Source organism: Antechinus flavipes, chromosome 5 (genome assembly GCF_016432865.1).
Source record: "Antechinus flavipes isolate AdamAnt ecotype Samford, QLD, Australia chromosome 5, AdamAnt_v2, whole genome shotgun sequence".
In the NCBI taxonomy this organism is placed as follows: Eukaryota; Metazoa; Chordata; class Mammalia; order Dasyuromorphia; family Dasyuridae; genus Antechinus; species Antechinus flavipes.
Genome location: NC_067402.1, coordinates 283,819,038 through 283,840,815, shown reverse-complemented (window position 1 = coordinate 283,840,815; position 21,778 = coordinate 283,819,038). Strand labels below are relative to the sequence as shown.

General features: G+C 40.0%; 1 protein-coding gene across 23 annotated transcripts in view; it reads left to right on the top strand.

The window, feature by feature from the left end:
• The window catches only part of RBFOX2 (RNA binding fox-1 homolog 2), a 222,554-nt gene that overhangs the window by 142,728 nt on the left and 58,048 nt on the right, over positions 1-21,778 (top strand). For all 23 annotated transcript variants that reach the window (XM_051961666.1, XM_051961672.1, XM_051961658.1 and 20 more), the window contains one exon: positions 11,000-11,224. In XM_051961666.1, coding sequence (XP_051817626.1) covers positions 11,000-11,224 — 225 coding nt within the window. The remainder of the gene's footprint in view (positions 1-10,999; positions 11,225-21,778) is intronic.

The window sequence follows — 21,778 nt, the reverse complement described above, 5'->3', positions numbered from 1 at the left end:
TCTACCTCTCTCCCTTTTTAGTTTGTAGTTCCTTTTCAAGATGAAAAACATTTTTCTTCACTGATTACAGATAGTCTTTCTGTTTTCTCCAGTATGGCACTTTCTTATTCCTAAGGCTATTGAAGCTGGGTCAATTCAAACAAGGTGTGCGATTGGCTTTTTACCAGGACATAATGCCCTTTGCAGAGAGAAGGGACTTGAAGTTGAAAGTGTGTCTGTTAAATGTTTCCAATAGAAGCCACTAAGGTAGGACACTTAGACAAAACTCTTTGGTTTCTGCCTTTAACAAGGTTGGGGAATACGGTAACAAACTTGAAGTCCTTAAATTGAAGCATCTTTGTGTTCCAAAGTGAGATTTTTATTTCTTTCCCCTTTTAGATGTTTAGTAAATGCTTTTTGCTTTGTGTTTATTGGAGTACTAAAGCATATTCTGGCTCTAAATTTCATCAACAGGCACTAACCAAATTTGCTGCTTTAAAACTGTCATTTGTATCCATCTTCCCTCTGCTTCTCAATAAGAAGAAAAGTTTTAAAAAAATTGAAATACTTCTGAAATATTCTGGGGTTTTAGCAGCTTTTCAAACACGTGATCAGTATTGGTAATATATGTAGACACTTGTAAAGCAAAGTCTTCTAAAACTCCCTGCACTTAGTAGGTGCAAAATTACTCTATTATGAGAGTGTTGACGGAATTAAGATCTGGGAGAGAGCTGCAGCTTGTTTTCAGAATCAGTCCCTGAATGGCTCAGGTGAAGTGGCTTGATTCTTATCAGCCCTTATGTTCTTGCCTCCAGGTAATTTCATACCTGCCTTTTTAAAAAGCTTATTTCATCTCTCAATTTCCTTTCACCAGAAATCCTGAATCTTAGAGATATGTATTTCCTAAGAGTCCTCTACCCACTGTTCTTATCACTTGATATTATCCCAAGCCAGAGGATTCTCCTTAACGATAATAATAGCTAACATTTCTATGGTGCTTACTTGTGCCCTTTGCAGTTATTCTCTGTTTTGATCCTCAGCACCACTGAGAAGTAGCTGTTGTTATTATCCCCATTTCACAGATGAGGAAACTGAGGCAGACAGAGGTTAAATGGTTTGCCCAGGATCACATAGCTAGTAAATGTTTGAGATCACATTCGAATTCAGGTCTTCTTGCTGCCAAGGCTGCTTTGCTGCCTCTCCTGTTCCTGTTTCTGGGTTCATTTGGTCACCTCTACCTCGCGTGTTCCCTGCCTCCTTTCTTTCTTATCTGAATCCTGCCTGGCCTTGAAGGCCACCCTTCTGACCTCGTTTTCCCAATAAGCCTTCTTTGGCCTCCCAAGCCCAGGCCTCTGCAAGAGGGTGCTCTGGTCAGAGAAGTGAACTGGCCACAAGGCTCCGAGTTCAGACTTAGTGGTCCTTAGGCAGCTGAGGGCCGTGGGGGATGATCACAGGAGCTGCCTCCAGGGCCTAGCATGCAGCAGGCAGCTGTTTAATTCAGGATTGTTGGGTTTCCTCCTTTTTCTTCTGAACATCCCAATCATTTACTCTGTGAACCGTCCTTTAAGCCCGTGTTTAACCTAGCCAGAAGGGAAGATCAGGAGCTCCTAGCAGTCTCCTCCTTGGGTGGCTAGAGCACCTCACCTGGTGCTTTTTCATGGTAGATCCTCCAACTTAGAGAATCATGGAAAATAAGTTTGTTCTGCGCCAGCAAGAACTTGTGAATAATTAGAGCTTCTCCACAATGGACTGAACTGCCTCCAGAAGCCGAAGGTGCTGAAGATCTGCAAGTGCCAGCAGTGAATGGGTATACATCAGGCCGACCTTTAAGCAAAGTGCCTTCCTGCCCGGCATCCTTTGTGAAAACTTCCCTGAAATCCCTTCTGCCCAGGCAGATCTCTTCCTCTGAACTCCTTGGATCAGTACTTTGTGGAACCTGCTTTGATCTTCTGATCACCTTACCCCATTGGCTTGTGTCTTATATGTCCCCATGAACTTCATTGTACTTATCACAGTGCCTAGCATATGATAATAATAAAAATAATGACTTTTTTTTTTTTAAAGATTTGCAACACACTTTACAGGTATCTTGTTTGATTCTCACAACGCTGGAAGATTGGTGCTGTTTGTCTTCCCATTTTCAGTTGAGAATACTGAGGCAGAGAAAGGTTGAATGGTTTGCCCAAGATCACAAAGCAAGTTAAGTGTCTGAGGCAGCATCTGAACTTGTATTTTCCTGATTCCCAACAATGTGGGCTTCCTCACTGCTGCAGAGTGTTTGAATGAAAAAAAGGGTGAATAATATCTGTACACCTAGACTTCTACAGATTTCGTGTCCATATATCTTTCATTTATATTTCCCCATAAAATTACTTGAGGAGAATTGCTTTGCTTTTTTCAACTCTCCCTCCTTCCCCCCCAAGACCTACTGTAGCGATACTACCTGAATTTTAAAGCCGCATCGATTTTACTCTGTTTATCACAGTCATTGTTGCCTGAGCTGCTGGCTAAGTAAGGGCAGTTCTTTGGTTATCTATAAGCAAGAAATGCTGATGATGTCATAGCCCATGTGGTGAATTGATAATAATTTTTTGGTTTCCCCATACTCAGTCTGTAAGCATTTATTAAATGCCTACTGGATGCCAGGCCAGCATTGTGCCAATGCTGAGGACATTCAAAAAACACAGACAAAACAAAAGTCAAATCCTGTTCTCAAGGATCAAGTAAGATAATACATGTAGAAGCCCTTTATTAACCTTAAAATGGTAAATAAATGTGATCAGTGACTAAGTATTAGTATAACCTCTACTTAATTACTGTGTGATCATGGGTTAGGTTATTTTCCCTCTCTGGAACTTAGTTTCCTTATCTATAAAATGAGGGGGTTGGGTTACATGATTTCTAAAGTACCTATAAAACGAGATATTTGCTAGCTGTCTGTAATTACATAGTAAACGCATTCCTGATTCCTTTTATCAGTTCTTCCGAATCTATAGCTGCTCACGGGGATGTCATGAATTTGTGAGAGAGGCATTCATAGACTCACAATAGGATCTGAGTATTGACTTATATGGTCACTGCACTATTTTTCTGTTCGATAAACTTAGCCATTTACACACCCACACAAACACCCTCTTACTTACTTACATGTGCACAAAGACATGAGTGAGGAATTATGTTCCTGACTTTCCAACTGGCCTGGGTCTCCAAAGGCAGCTGTTTTCCCTCCACCAAACTCCTTGTAGTTGAATGGATGAATGGAGTTGACCAAGAAGAGCTGGATGTGAATGTGGCTTTGCAAAGGAGAGCCTTCTCTCCGGCAGTGTCTAGAGTTGTAGTAGCTTTCTCAGAGGAACTGCTGCTCTCTGGTACTTCCTTATCCCACATTTTCTGGTGTGTCCTTTTCCATATTAGGAAGGGCCATGATTTGAGGACCTCCCAGAGCTATGGATTTTGTTATGGATTGAGAAAGAGGTGATTAGTCTTAGATTTCTTTTGTTTACCAGCATCCTGTCTTTTCCCTAGAGCCAGCTGGTTATGCTGGTTTCATAAACCCTGAAATAAGAGTAATCTTCACATGGGAAATGACTTCCTCATCTATATAGTTTCTGTTCTTCTGTCCTTGAAATGCTAGAAATGGCCAAGTTATGTGCCATACATCCTATATTGTGGAATTGTGGAACAATTTCTATGTAATATTTATTCCCTTTGAAATTAGAATCCTCTTTTACATGTCTTAGGAAGACAAGAGCCTTATCTGACTCTTAATTGATGTTTCTAAGTTGAGGTAGATGATTTCATAGACACAGTCTGTTAACCTTGTTTGGGGAAAAGGTTTTTTTGCTAGACTACATCTGCTGCAAAAGGGAGTGGTTCATTTTGCTCAAAAGAGAAGCAATTCACTCACTCGTGGTAGAAAAGCTGCTACCTCCTTGCATTTCCCTCCCCTGGGAAGAGTTGGAGACAGGTAGCTTATGTGATCAATCATGTCTATTCCAAGAGGGCAGTCTAGAGTCCCCTGAAAGCCAGGGAGATCTGGGGCCAAGTTTGACCTCTTGACAGATAAGGTTCTCTGACTCCAACCAATCCAATCACCTAACCTCTCCCTTTAGGCACCTCTCAATTAAGCATGTATGGTGAAGAGAAAGTGGCATCTGGCATTGGAAAAGGAATTTCCTTTGCCAGTGAAACATCTTTTCCAGTTCCTGTTCTTTTTTCTAGGGAACTACATGTTATAGATGGGATGAATTATTCTGACCTGTTGTGGGCATTTTGTGGGCTAGAAAGATGTCTTTATCTTTGTATTTTTCTTAGAAAAAAATCCGAAGCATTTTTCTTCGCAGCTCTTGTGTTGACTCCCTTACAGGGTGTGAAGGGGACATTTTAATTTCCTTTCTTTGAAAGAGACAGTAAAGTATCTGCCTATGTTCCATTCCTATAGAGTATATATTGCTGGGCTACCAGTAGATTGTGTAATGTCTTGCCACCCTTCCCCCAGCTCCCTTTGCTAATTGAGGTGTTTGTTCAGTTCAATGAGCAAGCTCTGTCAAGACTTTCCCTGTGGGAGAGGGAATATTGTGCTCGTGGGGGAGGAGGGGGTGGGGGAGAGCAGGACCATTCCCAGAAGGACAGAGGCACAGAACTGAGGCTTTGATGAAAGAGATGAGCCTCCTAGGGGCTGAGTTGTAGGAGGACAAATCTGTATTTTAACCCTAAATGAAGGTCAGCTAACAGGGTCTTTGGCCATTCTTCATTATTTAGGGATTTCATGTTTGAATTTCTGAGTAAATGTTATTTGCTTTGAGAACTAAGTTGCTACTGATACTGAGCATTGGTCATCTGCAGAACCTGGGATTGGAGTTCCTTCCTCTTTCCCCCATTTCTCATGGCCAACAAACCCCAAGCTCAGCATTGAATTGGGCTAATGGAACAGCAATTCCAAGTCATCAAACAAGTGCTGAATAAATAATAGGTAGGAAAAAAAATAGACACAAACTGGGGGATGAGATGGGATTTAGGGGTATTTAAAAACAAAACACCGAACTTTTTCCCTGACTACTTTTTTCTTTCTTTTTCTTCTTTTTTGAAAGGTTTGGGCTTAAAGTGTTAATGTGTCAGCAGTTTTTTTCTCCTCTTTCCTTCAATCTTCTTGTCAAATTTTTTTAAGCATGCAAAAGAAAAGTTTTAACTGAAAACTAATTTATGGGATCACATTAATCTAATTTCTGGATGCTAAGGACAAGCAGAACGGTACTAAATAGTTCTTCGTTTGTGAGAGGAAGATTACATTTTGAGCCTCCAGTAGTAACTGTCATGTTCACCAGAGAAAGGACTCCCCCCTGTCTCCTGGTAAACTTCTGCTGATTTTTAATCTACAGCTTGGTAGAGATTTTCCGCCTCTCCTGACTTGACCAGAAAGAATAAAAGTGATTTTGCACATAAAGTAACAGGTTAACAAGTAAACTGAATAAATGAAATGAATTGGATTGGCTCCAACTTATATATGAACACCAAGAGAAGCTTCTCATCACCTTGCTCATTAGCTCAGAACAGGCAACTCTAAGAGCCTCCAGTTAGAGCATGGGGTGGGCCAGACAGAGCTAGATGTAGCAAATGTGATAGTGAGAGATCTGGGGATTTTCTCACACTTCTTTTTGAAAATGAATGTTTTCTGTGTCTGTGGTACATTGTGGAATTCACAAGGAAATGTAAGGTCTTCCTTTTTTAAGAAATGTTTATATTTTGCCTCTTTGTTTTTGCCCTACTTTTTCATAAATTGGCAAAAACTAAAAGGTGGTCTATACATTAGAATGCAACATTCCGCGATTTAATTTGCAACAACAGTTTATTAAATGTATTTTATGAACACTCCACTTTTAAATTTAATAAATTTAATAAACAAAATTATTATTTTACAATAAATTGTGCATAGCTATGACTTTGTTCCTAGACTATAGATCAATTAAAGACACTTAAAAAGTCTGTAATTCTATAAATTCCTATTTTTAGTACAAAACTTTTTTATTAAAACCAAAAAAAAATTCCTATAGTCTGACTATGTTTAATGATGTCATTTCACTAAACATGTACCTAAGGAAATTATGCTTGGGTAATCTGAAAAAGGAATTTAATTGGAGTTATTAGTGACCTAGTCACCTGCAAAATGATTTCAAAGCTTAGGTTTGTGACTTCCCTTTCAGCTTTGACCATGACCCTATCTAATGTCCTTGCTGAGAGAGATGCTCTCAGTAAAGTAAAAAGAGATACAGAAATATGGATTGTACCTTGTATAAACAGATTGTACATTCATACATGTTTTTATGTGCCATACATGAGAGGATTTTTTTTTTTTTTAATCAGATCGGCTTTCATTATAAACGAATGGGGGAAAAATGCTGGTATACGGAAAATGAGTTTTCTGAAGAAAATGTGTGCAACATGACAGATTTTTATGCATATAAACACTATAATTACTCCCCCTATCCTCACTCCCTGTTAAGTAAGGCCAATGAAAAAAACCTGAAGTAACTCCCAAACCAGCAGGAGTTAAAGGGTATTATAGTTAGAAGGGGGTACATACACAAGCCTCTTCTCAGCCAGGATCATATGTTCAGAAGTAATAACTTTTCCCCCATTTTAATTGAAACCCTGAGGGTAGTTGGGAGCAATTCATAGATGGGATTGAAGAGGTGGATAGAATGCTGTTTGTTTTATGTTGCCTGTAGAAGGTCAATGGAATTGAGTTTTACTGATTATTTCTTTTTCTCAGTTCAATGTTTTTAAGTCTCTTAAGAAAACTTCAGTGAGGTTATTTTTGTTCTTCTCATCTTTGTCTTTGGGCATTTTTAAGATTAAGATTAAAATTAAAATTTAAAATTACTTGGAAAACCTAATGCTGTAATATCAGGAGTACAGGTAAAGAAAGTCCAGCTTGAGAGAGATGTTTTGTTTTAAGCTTACATAAGAGACTTAAAGCTAGATCTGAAAATGGACTCTCGATTTTCTGTTTGTTTCAGAATAGATTGCCAGATAGATGCCAGACTTGGTTTATATTCAGTGAGTGAGATTTTATGGATGTCGATAAACTTTTTATATAAAACAATAAAAATAGTTACCTTTCTATGTAGTTTAGTTTGATTACCATTTTTTGCTGCTATTACATTACTTTTAGGCAGAAGTAAAGATACTACAAAGCAACCTAAAGCTTAAAGTTTGAGAACTGGAGGGTTGGAGTGGACATGAAAAACCAGATCCCTGGTTCCTTTGGGAGCTGTGGCCATTTGGTTGATGAAGGATAAGTGAGAAGGAAGCTGCTTTCAGATCCAGATAAATGGTCAGCCCTGGGGAACAGACCTAACGAGGACCTTGCAGTTCAATCATGGGAACTACCCAAGGTCACCGAGGTTATGAGGCAGGCCAGTCCTCAGCATGAATTAGTAGAACATTCCTGCCCATGCCAATTATCTACTATTGCCTGTGAGTTGTTCAGCCTTTGATGACAATAAAATGTCCTTACGTTCATGTGATAAGCTCTGCCAGAGCACCGAGATCACTTGCTGTGGGCATGGCCTATGTGGGCCAGCAGCCCTGGAACTGGAAGGGACCTTATAGAGATCATCAGGTCCTTTGTTTTACAGATGAGGAGGCCGAGGACTAAGGGTTTCAAAGTGAGGGTCAGTGTCTCTCAGCCCATCATTTTGCTGGCATCGATTCACCTGATGTTGGCTGGCATGTATCTGGTTTACAAGCAGGGGCCATAGACACCTGGACAAAAGAGAATGTTTGGCTTCTTTCCCCCAGGGCTCTCAAGAGTTTTGACCATCATTTTTGTGTAGTCAGAGTTATCCTATGATAAATCCCAGTTTAATGAATCTTGGGAATTTGTTTAAAACTTCTCGGTTTGGGCTGTGCTGGAGAATAAGAATATGATAGGACTAGTGTATATAACATGGGGCTTTGAAAGGAGAGAAACTTCAGTGATAGCAGATATGTGCTAGAAGCTATAGAGAGATATTGCTGATCTCTCTACCAAAACTTTACCCTTGTATAAAGTGAAGATAATATTTATCTCCTTCACAGGGTGGGATAATGAGAATTAATTTTCTTGTAAAATGCTTTGAAGATTAAAGTCACTCCATAATATGATGTTAGCAGTGGCAAATTATGAGGATTGTAATGGGAGAACTGTAGGTCATTAAGGGCTCCATTTTTATTCACTCAGAATCACCTCTACTCTCATCTCTACTTTATTGCTTGAGTGGCATAGGGAGTAGAAAGAATAGGATTAAATCTAGCATTAGTATGTAGGTACACTGTTCTTTGCTATTTACTCTGGCTCTCTATGATAATTTTCCACTGAATTTTTTGGAAGCGCAAGATACATATTTGCAGAAAGGCTGTAATAGGATAGACGACTTCCCCCCCCCTTCCCAAGATCCCAGGGAGTTCATTCCCCTTCTGTGAAGCTTTTTGTTTGGGGGGGTATCAGTTTAATGAGCATCAAGTTAGTGTTGAAAGCCAGTGATGCTGTTTAGAGAGTCCTGCTCCAAATCCATTGTCCTGGTGCTCTCGGTGGGATGCCATGGGTTGAGAGAGAAGGATAATTAGGGCTGAGAGAGAAGAGGATAATTAGTGTCTTGTCTGAAAGAAATTATGCTCATGATTGGGAGAAAACCAAGTGATATATACTCAGGGTCTTGATGCATTATTTCCCTTAACTCCTCAATTTAGAAGCAGAACAAGTCTGCTAATATTTTAAAAGTCTTTGACCTTCTCTACCATCTAGAGACAAAAAGAAAATGTCTTAAAAACTATGCAGAAATCACAAAAACTTGAGCCTTGAGCAAAACACAGCTTTGCCTTTTTTGGAGAGTAGTTTGATGAAGAGACGCACAACTGTGAAAAGGGGAGTTTTGGTAAGTGGGTTCTACCAGACTCAAAACCCCAACCTGAAGACAGTCAGCTGAGTGAGCAAGAGCAAAAGGTTCGAGTGGGGATGATGGAAGAAAAAGTATTTTGAAATTCTTCATCATTCCTACCTCTAGGAAGCTCTGTCCATTTTACATATACCACAAGAAATTGTCCAGAACTCATATGTTGAGAAATGAGCCATGTAGAGCTTTGCATTGGGAATTGGGAAAAGCTTCTCTTTTAGGGTTTTAGAAGTCTAGAATTGGAAGGGACTTTAGAGATTCAGTTCCACCTCCTCATTTTTGTAGTGAGAGAGGTGGTGGCTGAGGAAAAAGTGATGTCCTCAAAGGCACACAGCTGGCTGTGGAAATATTCTCATTATCATAGGGTAGCACTATCTACCCTATGATAATGAGAATATTTCCACAATACTCTCCAGTGTCTGCTATTAAGGGATATTGACTCTCAACATTCCTGTCCTACAAATAAATTTTAGAAGAAAGATTCTGATTTCTTTTTGATTTTTTAATTAATCTAATATAAAACTTCAGCTAAGTCACCATCTTGAAATTTTTAAAACTAGATGTGTTTTTCCTTTCTTGAACTCTGTTCCTAAAAGGCATGAGGTCCTCAATGACAATTTTTTGTTAAGAGTTTTATTTTCCCTTTTTGCTCCAAAATTCTTACTATATTTTAATCTCTCATATTATTTGAATACCATATTTGAATTAGGAGCTAAAAGCCTTGAGTTCAAGTCTTAGCTCTTCCATGTACTCCCTGTACTCAGGGAGTAATTTGATCCCTTTGGGCCTCTCTTTTCTCATCTGTAAAATGAATGAATTGAACTTGATGATCTCTAAGGACCTGAAGTTGTACTCTATGAGAAGGGAAAAAAACCCAAACCTAAATGCCAGAGAATTGAATAGAAGAGAGGAGTGAGATGAACATGAATGAGCATGTAGACAAGTAGACATAAATGGGAAGAGAGGAAGACAGTAAACTTTTCCTGATTGTATTTCATCCAAAAGTAAAATAACCCATCTGATAAAGGCGGGGCTGTCTTGTGCTGCGATTGCTATGGTAACCGTACTTGTTCTTTGCCTGCTTTGTGTTTGTGGCTGCCCTCCACAGCCACTCCTTCCCTTCTTGGGGATTCTTCTTCATTCAGGATAGAGTGACTGCCCAGTAGAAAGAACCTGCTTGCTTGTGTCCTTCTGCTTTTTTACCTGGCGTATTCTAGCATCCATTAGGACAAGTTGCAGAATGAAACTGATAAGGCACCTAAGAACATTCTCCATTCAGTATTTCTGAACTGCAAGGATGGAAATACTGGCATTAACTAAGAAGTGAAGTCAGCTCCCACTATCATCTGTCCCTCTGATTGAAGAGGGGAGCCATGGGCTCCTGGAGGATGCCCAGCTCCGAACAGCTTAGAGTCTCATCACTCACTGGCTGCTCTGCTACGCTCTGGGTCTTCTCTGCCAGACTCTTCCACTCCGCCTCCTCTCCGGCTTCTCCTCATGGATCATCTTCCTCGCTTAGATTGGAAGTTCCTAGGGGGCAGGGATTATCGTTCTTTCTCTCTCTACTCTTCCCCCCGCACCCTCATATTTTTATCTTCAGTGCTTAGCACAGTATCTGGCACATAGTAGGTCCTTAATAAATATTTATTAGCAGATTAGTGTCCTTTTGGCTTCCTTTAAAAAAGGCCAATATAAAGTGTGCTCAGAAAAAAATAGAGAAATGTTTTCTCATACTTCATTTCAACTCAGTAATGCTTCTCCAGCTTGACATCAGTGAAATATTTGGGGAGAAAGGGTTTCTTTAGAGGGTATAATTATTTGGCCTTCGGATACTTATTAATCTTAACCTGGCTCCAAGAATTTCTAGTACGAAATTGGCAAAAACACATGTGAAACCTAGAAATGTTCTGTTCTGCTAGAGCAATGGAATTTTGTAGTATTTTGATTGGTCTAATTTATCGAGAGAATGTTTGAGAGCTCTGGAGCTCACTGTAGAACTTATCAAATTAGGGTTTTGATCTTTTATACCATTTTAAATCACCTTTCCCTTTTTTTCCTTTTCCCTTCTCTCTCAATTTCTCTTGTAGGGTAACCAGGAGCCAACAGCCACTCCTGACGCCATGGTTCAGCCATTTACCACCATCCCGTTTCCACCACCTCCACAAAATGGAATTCCCACAGAGTATGGGGTGCCACACACTCAGGACTACGCAGGCCAGACCAGTGAGCATAACCTGACGCTTTACGGAGGTACACAAACGCATGGAGAGCAGAGTACTAACACAGCCAGCACGCAGAATGGAGCTCTGACGGTATGTGACTTAGAAGGCAGAGAGTGAATGGCGTGGGGTGAATCATCGTGTGCAGTTCACTTCATTGCTCTCACATGTAACCCTGGAACCTTACACATTTCTCATTCTTCTGTTCATATGCATGAATAGCAGGCTAGATTGTCTTCACAAAGCACCCCAGGTCATTTGCCTTCTTACTATATCTGTTCCAGACCTGATGTTTCAGGAAAATACCAACGTATTCTTTATGTAGCTCAAAGGAATTAAACACACTATTTCCACAGTGAGTGTGACCCTGGATATGGCTGACATCTCATTTCTAGAAACTTTGAGCTTTACAAAGTGCTTTTCTCAAAACTTTTCCTGTGCTAGTTATGCAAGCTTCAGATGAGGAAACTGAGGCACAGAGGGACTTAGATGACTTGGCTCTAAGTCAGACAATTGGTAGGGGAGAACTGGAACGTGAACTCATGTCCATCCTCCCATAGCCAGCATTTCTGCCCATTTAACAAGCCACTTCTGGCTAGGACTTTAGTCTTAGAAATAAACAGAGTTTAGAGTCATGGGAGTTCAATTTGGAGGTCATCATTACCTGTTTTTCTTAAAACTATTGACATTTTTTGCATTTATAACTTTAAAAAGAAAGTATAAGTAATTGTAACCCTGGATGGAGCGAGCATTTCTGAATGTTGTTTGACATAAGTAAGGTTAGTAGCAGCAAGTTATGTAGCATTATACTTAAAAATATATGACAGTCTGTTCTTATACTTAAAACTGTATGAGTTTGTTGTTCTGTAGTATAATACAAGAGATGAAGATGTATTATGTAGCTGCCATAGACTTAATTCTCATTGAAAACCTTTTTTATTACCTTCTCCATAGCATGGATTGCCCACTAACAGATTATCCCAGTGAAAGCTTTTATCCACCTCTTAAGCTACTTGTTAAGATTTAGACTCCTAATAAAGAACCTACAGTGGAAGTTTCTGTTGCATGGGGATGAATTTGATCAGCTCATACTTTCAATTTTCTTTTTACTTGATGTTGGGGACATAATAGGAATTTTTTTTTTTTTACATAAAAATGCTTAATTTTGTGCCTTTTTCCTTTGGCTAATAATATTTCAACTTACAAAAGAGATGAATCTATGACTTCCCTCCAGACTTTTTTCATCCTCTGTTTTCCATACATCTTCAAAGAAGATTGATTTATTAAGAGTCTCCTACATGCCAGGCACTATGTTAGGTACTGGAGTGACAAAAACCATCTCCTTCCCACCCCCCAAAAAACAGTCCTTGCCCTCAAAGAGGCACATCTTCCCTGTCTAGAATCAGGCTTAGGATTCTGAACGTTAAAAAATCTTAAAGCCATATCTTTTTATAAAGAAGACAAATCTGTTGGTAAATTTTTATTGTAACTCTAGAATCACCAGAATATCTTTAGGAGTTGAGGTACAAAATCACCCAGTGGTCATTAACCACAAGCTAATCCTTATTTCCATTTCAGTAGAAAAAAAATGATAAGAATCTAAAATAAATTCTGAGGCTCTCAGAAGAGATTGTTCATCCCTTCATGAATTTATCCACTGCTTCTCTCCTCCATTTCTCCATTTCTTTCCTATGCTTTTCTTATTTATATTATTGTATTGTGGCTAAGATATCAACCCATTATATATGTTTCTGATAGTAGTGAATATTATAAGCTCTGACCCTTGACAGAAACCTCTGCCAAGCCTTCTGATTATCTTCCATATTAGGAGACATCTCCTTGAGCTCTGTCAAGAAGCTCTGCTGAGTCAAGCAATTGCAGCGCTTTAAAGAAGCCATTTGAATAAGAATAGGAATGTATGTACTTGGACCCTGATATTTTGATAGTGATGGGAATAGCTCAGGAGAAAATGAGAGCCCATGTGATGAGACCTTAAAGAGAAAGGTAGCATAGCTGCTCTAATTTGAAAGTTAGGTATTATTGGGAAACCACAGAAACTGTGAGAGGGAGTCATTGAGACACTTGAGTTGAAGACTTTTTTTCATCAGAGAGTGACTAAAGTGGTGGACTTGGAATCAAGAAAGCCTGGGTTCGGCTCCGCCTCTGACGTCCATCAGCTTTCTGACATTGGACAAGTCACTTAAGGAGATGAATCTCAGTTCCTTTTTCTGTGAAATAATACCTTAAGTACCTACCTTATGTAGAAGATTGTTGTGAGGGTCTTGTAAAGTCACGTACATAAAATGCTTTTAAATACATAAAAGTATTTTCTTCATATTACCTATGATGATATTAGATTCCCCATCAATATGTTGTCTGCCTGGGAATTGAAATCGGGGTCAGGAGACCTGCGTTTTGTTTATCTAATTACTGATTTGAGTAAATCAGTTAAATTTTCAGTCTCTCATGTTATAGATATAAAATGCAGATAAATAATTCTTGTGATCAATAATGTCTAAAGTCATCCAAAGAATATTAAACTACTTATCTCTGTCTCACGCCAAATAAGAGGACAGCAGAGACTTTTCATTTCTCCTTTAGACAAATAATGCTTAAGTAAATATAAAATAATATTAATAGTAAGTAATAATGAAACAGAATACTTATATTTTATAGAAACAGTTTATACCTTGTTAGACAAGACTATAAAAAGATAGCTGCAGATAATGCTTCCTCTTTGGACTCTTTGTCTGCTTTGTGAAATCTGGAGAGAGTGCACTCATTTTCTGGAATTTGCCTGGGATTGGAAAGCAGTTTGATTATCCCAAGTGTTAGCTGAATGGATTTGACATTTCAAATCCATTGTATTTATTGTTGTTCTCGTAGAATATTGGTTCCTTGAATTCAGGGACAGGATTTTTTTTTTCCTTTGATTTTTTTTCTAGCACTTTTTATAGAATAAGTGCTTAATAGTTCAATTCAGTGACATTTTAAAGCACTTAGTGTGTGTGCTTATATCGGGGACTTTAAGACATAAAGAAACAAGCAGATCCTATCTTCAAGAAGCTTTTGTCAGGAGGGAGAGAAGGGATAGAATACATGCAGGAAGAAAGCAACTGAAGGAAATCTGAGGAGGTACAGATCATTAAACATTAGGAACATAGTAGCAGAGTTTCACAACAAGATAATACCGAAGCTACTGTTAGAAAAGATAGTACAGATTCTGAGAAGCAGCCATGAGGACGAGAGCTTCCATCGGGAAATGGCCAGGTTTATGTCGGGCAATGGAAGTGAGACATGAAAGCCCTAGATGTTATAATAATGGTCATTTCCAGATAGGGAAAAATAAATACTCATTGAATTTGAATCAGTTAACATTGAGGCATTTACACAGTGCCCCTTTCGAAGTTTTTTCTGCTCCTTTTGGCCATCCTTCCCTGTTCCACAGTGTGGCACAGCAGGAAGTACATTTCCTCATGGCGTAGGTAGTGAGGGACTTCCAAGGGCTCCAGGCTAGGTCAGCTGGGACAGCCCTTTCTCCTTAGCACTATCCCTGAACAAAATCTTAAGGCTTTAAAGTCATTAAAACTATCCCAACCTCACAAAATGGGCAGTGGGCGGTGTGCTATAGCAGATGGCATTTCAGTTTGCCCATGTTGCACTGAGAAGACTCTTGGGGTTCAGAAAGCTGGTTTGTGGATCTTTGGGGGCTGTAGACTTGCTGCAGAGCTAGAGAATACTTTAAAAGGCACTGTCCCATGTGCCCTCTTTATTCCAACATGGGCTGGTTGTCCACAGACATGTGCCAGGCAGTCCTTCCTGTTCCTGTGCGTCTTTGTTGCCATTCCTTCACACCCCTTTGAGCGGTTGCCTTTACTTCCTTCGTGTTCCTTCACCAAATCGGGCAAGCTGCCTCCCAGGACGGTTGGGATCAGGGTAACTGAGACACCTTGTAAGTGAAGTGTTTGGGGAAATCCAAAGAGCTCTGCTAATGCAGTATATTTGGTCAGTCCTGTCTCTACTGACACTGCCGAGCCACAGCTGTGTCCTCAATAGAAGCCCCTCCGTGAGGTTGGGTGGTTCTTTTCTCTCACATCTGCCTTTTCCTGCAGCATGAAGTCCTGCCTGCTCAATTCATTTTCCATGAGGGGAAGGCCAGAATTGAGTGGTTCGTTCTAAGCAGCACTGCAGTAGTTTATTTTGGCATCCCAGGAGGAAGCTCTTCCTGTGCAGACAGTGAGCTGAGGAGGAGCCCTTCCTTGCTTGGTAGCTGGTTCCCAGACCCTATAGGGGGTTTGCGCATCCCCGAGCACCAGGTCTTCGGGCGGTATAGCCCCAAGCACTGGCTTTGTCAAGACCTTCTCTCTTCCCAGAAAGCAGCTCTCATTGGTACGCTATTTTAGAGGGTACAAAGCAGGTCATGTTCTTGGTACAGTAATTTGGTGAGGTACCGTAACCCCCTCCCCCCCCTTCCCCTTGCTCCCAGAGGTGACGTCATCCCACCCATGTTCATAGAGCTAGGAGGTGCAAGAGGCAAAAATCAGACTTTGGTCGTCTTGCTGCAAAGCCAGGGTTCCCCCCGCTGCCCCGAATCATGTCAGATGCTTGTGGTGATGCAGCTTCGTGGAGAGGTTTCTGAGATGCGAGGGATGCTCACTGATACACATCTGCGTGCACACATGCACATTAACCCACTACTTCCAGAAACTGAATGTGAGTTCTCTGCCTCCCAGGGGAAGCCGCCTCCCCCTCCCTCTCCCTCCCCCCCCTTAGGGATCCACAGCCAAGCTTTGTAAGCCCTTTGGCCATCCCAGTGTTGAGAGCCAGGACCTTCTGCAGAGGAGAGACCCCAGAAACAATAGTGACAAAACTCACACTGGGGGAGATGAGCAGGCCCCTTGCTGCTTCTGCCTCAGCTTCTCGGGCCCGGGGCCCAGGCTTCCCTTTGAACCCTCTCCTCCTAGAGCCCTAGGCTCAGTTAGGAATCCTGCCTCAGACCCTTTTCTCTCGGGTGACCCTGGTAACTCACCTCACCTTCCTCGGCTTCAATTTCCTCATCTGTAAAATAGCATTAATAAGAGCACTTACTTTACAGGGTTGTGGTGGGTTTCTAATGAGAAGACACAGGCCAAGCTGCAAAATGCCATATAAGTGCTAGCCATTCTTGCTCTTGTTCTTCTCCCAGAAGTAGAAGTGACCAAGGCCATGTCCTTTGTACTCTGATACAAATACACTATCTTAAAGAGTGACATGTATGTCCTTCGGGTACTCCCTCTGGATCCAGAGTTTTGAGCCCGAAATCTACGAACTTTTTTTTCTTTTCTTTTTTTTTTTTAATAATTGGTTTCCTTTGTAATCCTCTATGTTTCAAGTGTGTAAATATATTCTGAGAAGAGGTCTGTAATCTTCACCAGATTGCCAAAGGCCTCCAGAACACAAAAAATTAATCCCTAATCTTTATGCCAGTTCTCCCTACACTTAGCTGCAACTCATCTTGGCTTTTTATCCTCAGGTACACTTGATTGGACCAAACCTCCTCAGCAATATGTGCTGGGCCATCCTTAGCACATTCTCTGTGTCCTACAAGCTCCTGATCACCTATCCTCTCATTCTCAGCAAATTACTGTGGCTTCTGCTTGATGACTGTTTGACATAAGGTCCCTCAGCAGAACCTCTCTAGAGCTTGATGCCTTTCCTTTTTTTTTTGGTGGTAGAAGAGGAAGTATCTTTTTTTGTTTGTTTTAATTTTTTTTTTTTTTTACAAAATCTAATTCCTTCACATCACATTAGTCTTTCTCTTTCTCCAAAACCTCATTCCCTTAAGTGCTTTCTTCCTTCTTGAATAATCGGTCCTTTCACTAACTTCATTCCTTCCATATATGAACATATTCAGGTTTCCATTTTTTGAGGGAGGTAGAGACTCCCTCTTAAGGAGAGAAGGATTCAGAAAGCCTTTAGCTTGGTTCAGGGGAGCATAAGAAGTTAACCTAACTGAAGAGGGGACCAAATGAAGTGCAATCACTTGAATGTCTAATGAACGCAGTGAGCACATCTATATTATTTTCTTCAGCTCCATTATGAGGGGCAGTGGAGGAACCAGTGGATATAATAAGTATAAAGGGAAATAAAGTGAACTCTTCCACTGATTCTTGGGCTAAAGTGCCCGCCAACTACAAGCTTAATCTTCCATTTTAGAATTTTTTCTAGGATGGACATGCACAGCAATTTGATATGACAGTGGCTCAAAAATGTCTTAGCAGCCTCATTTCAGACAAGACAAAATAAAAAATCTTCCTAGAAGAGGTCAAGGTTCCACTGAGGGGAAGGCAAAGAACTCATAGAGAGCTGGCAAGGTGGCACAGAAGGGGCCAGGTGATATTATGGAGGCCAATTCTAGGCAAGAGGAGGAGAATAAACAGTTATATAGTGCCTACTATATGCTGGTAGAGTGCTAAGTATTTTTTACAAATAGCTCCTTTGATCAATACAACAATTCATCAAGGAAGAGATGTTATTATCCCCAATTTACAATTGAGTTAACTGAGTTAATATATCTTCCATGACTTGCTGAAAGTCACACAAGTAGTAGGTGCCTAGGGTCAAATTTGAACTCAGGTTTTCCTGATTTCAGACCCAATGTTCTAATCACTGTGCTACCAGCTGCACTATGAGTTAACAGCTCATCTTGAACCCAGTGAAAACTTGCCTTGATTATTAAGAATTCTTTACTCTGTGACTCAGCAATCATACTTGCAGATCCTCTCAGGAGCCTGGGATGTACTTTTTTTCTAGCCAGATGACTTAAGCTCATTTAGAGCATTAGAGTATTCAAGTGATCTCCTTCAAGGCTTTTTAACCATATGGGAAAACCATTCTCCTTCATTTTTTTTGTTAAAAAGGAAGCAATAGGAACTGAGTTGTATTACTTTGTCTCTGCTGGATGCATTAATGTTGGATGGTCTGCTCCCTCCGCCCCCGCTCTTATTTGTCTTCCCATCCTGTGGGTGTCAAGAAAATAGGTCCGTGTGAATTGTCTTATTCCCTTTATTGAAATCCTTTCCTATTCTTCACACGTGATGCAACTACAAGGTCACCTAGTTCTTGAGCAAGGAGAGATGGTCCATTCTCCCTCCACACTCTCCTAGGGATTCTTCTTTTATGGATTTATCCCATTGTGCTTGGTATTATATTTATTTTTGTGCAGATCATCTCCCTTGGCTTGGTGTAAGTTCTTAGAGGCAAAGTACTGTCTTAATCATCTTTGCAGCTCCCTTAGGATTTTGCATGACTCATTGTATATAAGCGTTTAATAAATAATTATCTTTTGAATAAATGCTGTTGCCATGGAATCATAGGATCCAAGTTGGAGGGCACATCAGAGGTCATCTAATCCAACCTATACCTAACCAGACACCGCTTCTCCAGCAGCCTTCATGAAGCAATTATTTAGCCCACGCCTTCACGATCCTTCTATACAGTTCTTTCTGCTTTTGGAATGGTTCTTTTCATTAGGAAGTTTTCCTTTTTATATGTGAAGCTGAAACCTCTCTTGGCAACTTCCATGCATTATTTTTGGTAGTTTTTGGCTAGGCAAGGCTAGTCTGATCTGTTTTCTATATGAAAGCCCTTAGGTATTTGAAAATAGATTCCTCCCTAATTCCCCACCAGGCTAACCTCAAGTCCTTCAGTCAGCGCTCCTGTGAGGAGCTACCAGGTAGGACCCATCACTGCTTTGGACATTCTTCAGCTTATTAATGGTGTCCTGAACTGAATACAGTACCCTAGATGCTGTTTTGGGGGTAGCAGAGAAAGAGTCCTAGGGTACAGGGAGCAACATGAAATCAGCCTGCACTTAGAAGCTAGAACTAGGCAGCAGAAGGCAGCAGAGAGCCATCGAAGCTTCCTGAGCAGAGGGTCACTGGGCATTAGGGGCAGATCAAGAGAACGGCTTTAGGCCAGCATACCGAGGGCCAGTCAGAAGGAGGTTATAATAGGCAAACAAGGTAAGCAGGGCCAGCCACTCATGATCAAACATGCTCTTCACCTGCTGATGGGTGATGACCTCAGGGTAGATTGAGACACATATATACACATCTATGTCTATGAATGACATGATGAATGTGGGAATTTTCCTTAATTCTGCATGTTTATAACACTGTTGTGTTTTTGTCTTCATTTCTCGAAGTAGGAGATGGAAGGAGACAGGAGTTTTGGGTTGTTTTTTTTTGGGGGGTGGTGTGGAGGATTCTATTTTAAAAAACGGAACCAGGTCTTTGTTACTTCCTTTGCCTTAAAGAGTAAAATTAGTCTTAAAGGAGGCTCTGTGATTTTAGCAGAGCCAAGAACTACTGCAGATATCTGTATTGTTGAAGGGCCACCAACCACCCACCTACACACAATCGCTGTAATATCCTCCTCTGAGCCAATTTCTAGAACTTGGCACCAGTCTTTGTTCGGGTTTGGTAGTCTACAATATTCTTCCACCAGAACATTGCTTCTGTTCTCCACCCTCTCCCCTGCTTCCTGCCTTCTATTTCTGGTTTTCCTGCTGGGAATATAGCTCCTTGATTTTCAGTGCTGTTTGACTACTCCGTTTACCTACTCTGTTGCCTTAAATTATGTCACATGCTTCCATTGCCCGTGTTTTAGTAACAAATTTACATGCCACTAAATATGTTACGCCTTTGTAGTCAATCTTATTAAACTGTTAAAAAAAAAAAAACCCTATAAAATGTAAATTTTCTTTACATACTGTTCAGTATGCTTTTGTTTATGGAGATAGGATGTGTGTGCATTATTCCTATTTCTCTCTGGATATTATTTCTGACTAATTAGTGAGTCTTTTCTCTGAAGTCCTTCTTGTGTTTTGTACTGTCTTACCTAGCAGAACTGAGAACTCTGAAGCTCCATCTCATACCCATCAGATTAGTGAAGACAACCAAAAAACAGAATGATAGTTGTTGGAGGTCAGTGGAAAAACAGACACACGTCAATGTATCGTTGGTGGAGATGTAAACTAGTATAGTTGTTCTTGAAAACTGTTTAGGGTCATACCTTCAAAGTCACTAAATTGTTCCCTTTGCACAGTACCACTGAAATCTGCGTCGCAGAGAGGAAAAGGACAAGCCATGTATAAAAGCAGTTACATTAGCATTAGCTCTTTTTGATATAACAAAGAATTAGGCTCTAAGAGGATACTGGGGAATGGCTAGCAAAGTAGGATATTATTGAACCATTAGAAATGACAAAACAGAAAGCTCTAGAGAATATTGGGAAAATTTATTTGATTTGATATTGGGTGAAATAGTCAGCACAATTTATATAATAATTGTAATTCAAAAGAAAATAATTTTGAAAGATATGAGAACTCCAATTATTAACAAGCTATACCAGAGGACTAATGGTGAAGCATGCTACCTTCCTTGAGATAGACAAGGAATAGATTTAATAGATTTAAGTTCTAGACTAAGATACAGTCAGTGTGGGAATTTCTTTTGCTTAATGAATATTTGCTTCAAGGACTTCATTTTTCTTTTCTTTTTTTCTAGTAGGAATGAGTAAGAAGGTGAGAGGTGAATAAGAATAGGAAAAGAAAGGAAAAAAAGAACGAGGGCATAAAGGCATCTTTTTTTGAAAAAATGTAGAAAACAGAAAGAAGCATAGAGAAGCTGGATGAGATGAGGGAGGAAATGTGAAAAATTGAACTAAAAATTTGTACATGATAGAAATCTGCAGTTTCATGAACAGTCTTCTTTTTCAGATCAAGTAAATATATGAAAATGTTCATTTTATTTGAGATCTTTTAAATTAATAATTTAGTTTTGTAGTTAATTCTTGCCAGCCATTTACATCTTAAAGCTCTCTTGATCAGCTCCTCAAGGTGTTTTTTTGTTTTGTTTTGGTTTTTTTGCTGAGGCAATTGGGATTAAGTGACTTGCCGAGGGTCACACAGCTAGGAAGTGTTAAGTGTCTGAGGTCATATTTGAACTCAGGTCCTCCTGACGTCAGGGCTGGTGCTCTGTCCACTGTGCCACCTAGCTGCCCCTTCTCAAGTATTTTTTACAGGCCCCTATTTGATGTAATAAATGCTTGACAAAGAGCCTGTAACACATGCACTTGTCCAAGTTAAATTGCTTTCTTAAATGATAACCTTTTTAACCAGTTCTTCATTTCCCTTTTAAATGCCCTTGTTTCCCTTTTAATTGCCCTTGCCTTTAATTAGCAGTTAGAATAGGGGACATTTATCCCTCAGTTCATCTGTTTTCTAATACTTTATAATCTCTAGCAGTATTTTCTAGGTTCCTTTTTACAGCATTGTTTGGTGCTGTCATGTCTTCCGAAATGGTCCTCAGGTGTGGCAAATCTTACGAGGGTCCCTACCCTGCCCCAGAAGCATCTTTGAGAAAGTTACATGCCTCTTGCTTAGGTAAAGAGGTCTTTCTTCCTTGCCTCCTCTGGGTCACATTTTTACTTTCTAATTTCTTTGTAACATTAGGCATAGATTCATTTTGAATGATTTTTTTCTCTTTGTTTTCTTCATTAAGGGCATGCACTCTTTCAAGATTTATTCTCTCTGATAAGCAAGAGGATGGAAAAAAAGGTTCTTCTGTTCCTTTTGCCTTTTCTTCAAATTATAAATTAGTCTGT